The sequence below is a fragment of the Ixodes scapularis genome, unplaced genomic scaffold, assembly GCF_016920785.2.
Source record: "Ixodes scapularis isolate PalLabHiFi unplaced genomic scaffold, ASM1692078v2 PGA_scaffold3__209_contigs__length_174095766, whole genome shotgun sequence".
Lineage (NCBI taxonomy): Eukaryota > Metazoa > Arthropoda > Arachnida > Ixodida > Ixodidae > Ixodes > Ixodes scapularis.
In genome coordinates, this window is record NW_024609868.1 from 153,880,309 (window position 1) to 153,887,431 (window position 7,123).

Consider the following 7,123-nt stretch of genomic DNA (forward strand, 5'->3'; position numbering starts at 1 on the left):
CTGCACTTGACATGTCAAGGCTATACCCCTTTTTACAAGTTTCGAGTGAGCACTTTCAAACAAAACCAGGCTTTTCTTAGTGCACAGACAATACTGCCAACAGCCATGTTCTTAAAAAAAAGGATCAAAATGTCTAAAAACTGAATACAGTTATTCACAGGCAATTTCCAGTTACAATTACAATTACAATTACGTCGACCCACAGTGTGCATTGATAGACGGCCTTCGAGCAAAAGCCACCAGGTCACTCGCCAGCCGCCGGCCTGATATCATCGAGGAGCTGACATATTGCACGGATGTTTTTGTCAGGCACGGCCCGGTCAAGCGCCCGCTTCACGCCCTTTACGACAGTCCTTTCCGCGTGCTAAAACGCGGACAAAAGCTCTCCAAATAATAAACCAAGAGAAGGTGCCTAGTTGTTTTTGACCGTTCAAGCCCGCCCAATCTCACGACAACGGAAACCGCAGCAACCATCGGAGACAATCACAAGGCACCCTCGCCTCCCCCGTTTCTCGATCCCTAACCTGCATCTACGCCAGACCCCCGGGGCAAGCAGGGCTCTCCGACGGTCGCTCGAACTCTCCTTCCAGGTCGAACGACGCGTCACGGCCGCAGAGTTCGCTGGCAGGATCGGCTCGTTCTCAACTACGTACGACGTCCACCTGCTCATTGGGGTGGGAGCGCTGTGACGGACGGAGTTGACACGCTCCAGACGCGGGCGGTCCTGCGACATAGACCGCGCAAGGCGCAAGCGGGCGGCGGCCGCAGGTGGGAAACCCGACCCCTCGCATTCCTAAGCGAGAAAGCTCGGCATCCGAGCGTCGGCTCAATAGTCAGACGCCATACTGGCCTCTCTCGCCCCTCGCAAAACACCTCTTCGGAGGGGCAGTCATCGTCTAGTGCTCGTAAAAAGACCACGTCGTCATGTTCGCTCTCTTATCTATATTACCGTAGTAAACTTATGTAGTCCTAGTTCAGGAGGTGTCTTGTTTTACTCTACAATGTCTCTATTGAAGTATATTCGTAACTACAACGTCATGCTTAAAGATCACCGACCCGCCCCAAGTGGCAAACAAGGTCGACGAGGGACGCCACAAAAGCGGCAGGCAAGTCCGCCTTGGCGTCGAAGCGCGCTAACGTCATCCTCGTTGTGAGACTCTGCGAGACGCGCTGACGGCGGCGCTAACGCGATCTAGGGGACGCTGCGTGGATCCTCCGGTCTAATACGTTTAGGGAGGTAATGCGCAGGCCTTGCAATCTAGCTGGCAGGCACGTAGCCAGATTTTTGTTTCGGGGGGGGGCACGCCCATGACAAAATGCTGTATGAGGGGGTGGAAAGGAGGTCCTAGGAAATGGAAGATTTCGGGGGGGGGGGGGGGGGGCGGGGGCCGGGTCCCATGGCCCTTCCCCCCCCCCCCCCCCCCTGGCTACGTGGCTGCTAGCTGGCATTGCTGTAGCTCGTGTCCTCGTCGATAAACACAAGTCCCTGGCAAATTTTGACGCAGCCTTCCGGTAGATGAGGAAGAATATCCTGTACTATGACGACCGTGTTATCTGATGGTGTTGAGACATATTATTCACCTCTGCCAACCAGCAACGTAGCGAAGAAACAGCGAAGCGACCGGAATGTTAGAAGGAAAGGTGAAATTAAAAGAAAGGGAGAGATCTCCACTCGGCTACTAACTCAATGGTTTAGAAAATGCGTGGCGTGGTTTATGGTGTTCACTCTTCTTGATTCGGTCATTTTGCATTCTTATCCGCTAACGCTGCAACATCATTGGATGATAAGCGATAATACGATCCTCGCGACCCACCGCGCCTTGAGTTTCTTAAGGGTCGACCTACAAAAACGTTTTCCCGCAGGGTAGAAGAGTCTGTATCGCCACCCTTCAAATATCCTCCTCTCCCGTTGCTACCTTGAAGATGAGGGGCTCTTTTCGTCACTGCCTCTTGGTGGCTGGATAAGATGGGATAAGGTCTCGGCTTGTCCAGTCCCAAGAGGCAGCAACCAAAGGAGTCATCGCCGACAAGAGAGCAGTGGGGCAGGGGGAAATATGAAGGGTGGCAAGAAGGATATATATATATATATATATATATATATTTCTTTTTTTTTTATCTTGGGAAAAAATATAGTTTGCAGGTCGGGCTTTAAGCTCCCATTCACTATAGGGCTCAAATCCAGAGCGCTAATTCCTTGTTGATTACCAAGGTAACCACATGCAGCGCAGTGAACCAACACATTTTTTAATGGAAAAACGGTTAAAGCGCAGGCGAGCTTGTGTATGTTATACATGATGATCGAAACCTGAGATTTTGGTTTGAAAAACCGGAAACTCGTGGAGGAGAAAAAAAAAGGGGGGATGTTGTCTGAGTATTTTTCTTCCTCCTTCACGAGTTTCCGCTCTTTCAAACCACAGTCTCAGGTTCCAATCATTCATGTATAACATATTTTTTCTTAAAAGGTAAATATAATCGTCCCCTGAATTCTCGGGCACCCGCAAAAAAAAAGAAGTAAAATATAGTTCGTATTTAATAATAAATATGATATCAATCCTATTCACAAATCAGCTTTGAATAAAGCGCAAACTTGATTCGGTGGACGAGAACACTTTCATCGCTTTTCTACTTCTGAAAAGTTCAAAAAAATTGTTATCTCTCGCAGGTCCAGTAGCGGTTTCGTTCTCACGCAGCTATCGGCTTACTGGAGCAACTTTTTCAGCACCATTCTGACCATGGTTATAGGATTGATCATCAGCCTGCTTACAGGTAAGAGCACTCAGCGCTATTTTTAGACAGTTCTAATAAACATGACTTAGAACAAAGTTTGTGAATGCTTCAACGTTTTTGCACAGCAGTAAAATATTTATTTATTTTACCTTTAAATATTGCATAATTTAAGGCTCATAAACCAACGTGACTTCTGCGTCTGACGCGGCAGGTACGATCACGTATAATATGATAATGCCCAGGCGAGCGCTAGGCTCCGAAGACCTACAGTGCTATCTAGCGGAAGAAGGCCGAGTTATCATCGAGGCTATTGGGTGAACAAGTGGCATTTACGAAAGGCCTCTCGTTCACACAATAGCCTCGATGATCACTCAGCTGTCTTCCGTTAGATAGCACTGGATGTCTTTGGCGCCGCCCGCTCTCTTGGACTTTAACATATCGTCCACGATTGTACAACGTGCTCTTTTTTCCCACCGCAATAATCATTAAAAAAAGCTTATATAGCAGAATCAACAATGTATGAAGATCGGCTTAAACTCCTGTAAACATGAAAGGATACAGTAGCATTCGTCCAAATTTCTTCAGCAAGGCCAGTCCACCAATCTAAAAAGAAATGGAAAGCATAAAAATAGATGATGAAATTGTTTTTGTTTTTTGCAATTCCCAATTATTTTGTTTCCTTACATTTTATTTTTGTTGCGATTTTCTTAATTATCTCTTCCAAAAAAAATGTTGCCCCATTGTGTATTTTTGTCGCCTGTCGGTATTTTTATGTATTGATGGTTACATATCCTCAATATTGTCTGAAAATATTTCATTTGCTATTTCTGGTTTCTGTTCGATACCGAAGAAATCATTTATAAAATTATCATAACACAAAGTTGGCCTCTAAAACGCAGCATTTCCTGTTCTGTACACACAAATACGCACTCTGTAATATCACATATACGCAGTCTGTACCTCATAATAATTCTTAATCGATTGCATTTTCATTTAGATATTTGGCAGTCCCCGTAAGCTTTTATATTGTATTGCAGTGTGGATCTTCCTAGTGATGTATTGTTTGTCATCAGTGTTATTTATTTATTATAAATATACTTCACAAAACTTATGTATATTTTCTGCTGTCCATGTTTTATTGTCATAGTAAACCAGGTATATAGAAATTCCAGATTCCCTACACTCACACTGCATATGAAATAATATAATAAATGTTAGGATAAAGGTCCGAAATGTGTACTAAAAGAACTAGGAACACAGAAACAGTATATATTGACGACAACAGAGGAAGCTCTTATTCTTATTTTATTCTATGTATAGTTTATAAGTTTTTAAATAATAGATGGAGTCACAAACGGGTTAATTTGTGTATGTTCATAAAAAAATATAAAGTAGCTAAGGCATTCATATATAATGTTAGTTTCATGATAAATGTATTGTTATTCTTGCATATGTTTACATACTTGTGTAAGCACCATTTTCTTCGATAATTTTGTTTTCAGTGAGATTCATAAATGATAGATTGTATAGGCGCCATGCTGCAAGTAATATCGATACAAAGTAAAGACACCCTAGATGTCGTAAGTGTAAGTGCATACGACGTTACTTATACATACATTAATGAAGAACCCCTGAGAAACAGTGCTCTGCTCTGGAATTAGATTATAACTTCATAATTTATAAAGTTCGGTTATTCGAGAAAATTATACTACTTTTTGCTGATTGTTCTATTGCGTACTGTGTAATGCTTGGTCATTCAGGTTCCAACGACAAGAACTCCAATGTTAGCTTAATCAGCCAAAACTTCTAGAATTACCGCTGAAATTTTCCCTGATCTCACAGGCACACACCTTACAGACGTGAAATTAAAAGTGTAACGCGTTTACACCGTATATTTTATTTTCAACCATGGACATTTTTGAAGTACAAGATTTTAAGAAAGCGCACCCGAAATAACTTAAAGAAAGATAAATTATTTAGCACAAAAGTGAATACACTTTGCAAATACCCTATAGCTCTGCAATGCTTATTTTGTACACTTTATTTGACATAATCAGCCAAACATTCTCTAGAGAAATAAAAATAAACTATATACCACAACAGAACAGATAATGCAATGACCAGTAATTCATATTTCCAGACTCGGTGCTATGCATGCTGTGTGTTCCGTCTGACGCGATCCGCTCACAGCCCACATTTTTTTTTTCCAAAAATAAGCGAAAAAAGCACAATCGCTTTATTTTTAAGCTACATTTTCATAATTCATATGTTAGGCAAGCATAAAGTATATCAATATTTTAATATCTTTGACAACTTTTGCATCTATCAACAATGTTCCAGAGCTGTGGTTTATTGCTTCTGTAAGAAAGAACGCCAATTTTAATTGCACCACTTCTTACTCTGTCTTATCTTATGAACAAGTAAAATGTCAAAGTTTTGTAGAGGTCAAAGTAATTGTACCTTTGTTATAGAATGAACATTTTGTTAGAGGGAGATCTCAGCATCACCTAGGAGTCCGATACTAGGCATGTTAGCACCCCAATACAATTTACCGAAATCGGGACAATTTTGAATTCAGTCGGAGAACAAAGAGCCCTTGTTAAGGAATATCTTTTCTGCGTGAAAGAAATTTTCTGGAACTCTTTGAGTAATAGAAAGGTATGCAAATGACCGAGATCAAGTGGGTTTTCAGTCTTATATCTATTGCATGGCCGCGTTAGTTTCGAATAATATTGCTTTAAACTAAACGCGAAGACGAAAGTACTGGTACTTGCAACACAAAAACACTCAGCCGTATTCATCACACAGCCCTAAAATAAGAGTGAACGGTGTTTAAATGCTTTAAAAGTTAAGGTACCAGCATATAACATGTCAAAAGTAATAAAATGTAATCGCCAAGCAGTCAATCTGCGTTAACCGGGAACTTTAGGCACAGACTCGTACGTTATTTACTCATGTAATACATTAACAATTAAAGTTAAAATTTATAAAAGGTTGCTAATGCTTACTGTTGTGTCGCGCCGAAGCGCCAAAGAACAGAAGCTCCCACGCAGAGAAACAGCACACAAAGAACAAATTTAATATGACGAAGACACAAAGACCGGCGCACCCTGGTGGTGAGAATAGGAACCTGTTACATTGCTTTATACATACACAACACTCCTCCACACTTACATAAAGGAACACTAGTACACCAGTCTATTTGGAGGGCGTCAAGCTCTGCTCGACCGTCGAACTTCCTGAGCAGCTAGGCCACTGTCAGCATTCAGTGGCAAAGGCGCCTCACATTCGCCCGGTTCATCAACACTCTCACTGTCACTCGATCCACTCACCGAAGAGGCTGATCGGGACGAGCCCTCACTTCGAAAGCGCAAGTGATCAGCATGCACATAACGAATCTGGTTAGCCACCCGCACCAGGTATGCAACCGGACTGATTACTTTCTTTAAAATTCCTTTAGTCCAGTTTGCTCTCTCCCCCCTCACATTTCTGACCCAAACTCTGTTGCCCACTTGAAAGAGTTTCGTTGGACCTCTGCCCTTGTCAGCCAGCTCCTTTTTCTTGTTTTTCTTCTCTCTTCGTGGAAGGGACGTTGCACCTGGCTTGAGCTGCGACAGCCGGGTCCGCGGAAGCCATCCCAGGAAGAGCTCTGCAGGTGCCTTTCCAGTATTTGTGTGTGGTGTCGTCCTGTAGGCAAGTAGGAAACACGACAACTTCTCCTGGATATTCCTTCTCTTCCCTTGGAGGTCGTCTTCAAGTACTTGCTTGAGCAGCGCTCGCTTGACTGTTTGCAAAGCCCTCTCCGCGGCGCCATTCGAAGCCGGGTGGTAGGGTGGCGTCATGGTGTGCACCACTCCTTGATCCTTCAAGAAGTTCTTGAACTCTTCACTTCGAAACTGGGGGCCTCCATCAGTCACCACTTCTTCGGGTAGTCCAAACTGCGTGAAGACAGCCATAAGTTTCTCGACTGTCTGGGGTGTGGTTGTGGAAGACATGGGCAGGACCTCAACCCATTTAGAAAAACTGTCAACCAAAACAAACAGGTTGGTTCCCGACTTGGTTGCAAAGTCCAAATGAACACGTTCAAAGGCCCGCGAGGTCATCTTCCATGGCTGGAGTGGTACTGGAAGAACGTCGTTTTGGACCGCTTGGAGATCTCGCATGACTGCACCTTGTTCTCGATCATGGCATCGATTCCGGGCCACCACACATGCCCTCTCGCAAGCTGTTTCCTACGCAACATTCCTGGATATTCTTCATGCAGTCTCTTAAGGACCGCAGCCTGTAGTGCCTGTGGAATCACGGCCCTAATCCCCCAGAGTAGGCAATCTTGGTCCGTTGACAGCGTCTCCAACCTGTGCCAGAAGGGTTGCAACCCTGGATCTTGCACGGATGT

General features: G+C 43.8%; 1 protein-coding gene across 1 annotated transcript; it reads right to left on the reverse strand.

Moving 5' to 3' along the window:
* Nucleotides 1-3,258: 3,258 nt before the first annotated feature.
* Nucleotides 3,259-6,890, reverse strand: LOC121837333 (uncharacterized protein K02A2.6-like). The gene is made up of 2 exons (XM_042292930.1): nt 6,213-6,890; nt 3,259-3,330 (listed from the first exon to the last, which is right to left on the reverse strand). Exons 1-2 carry the CDS (start codon nt 6,888-6,890, stop codon nt 3,259-3,261), a joined length of 750 nt encoding a protein of 249 aa, XP_042148864.1.
* Between the last annotated feature and the right edge of the window lie 233 nt (nt 6,891-7,123).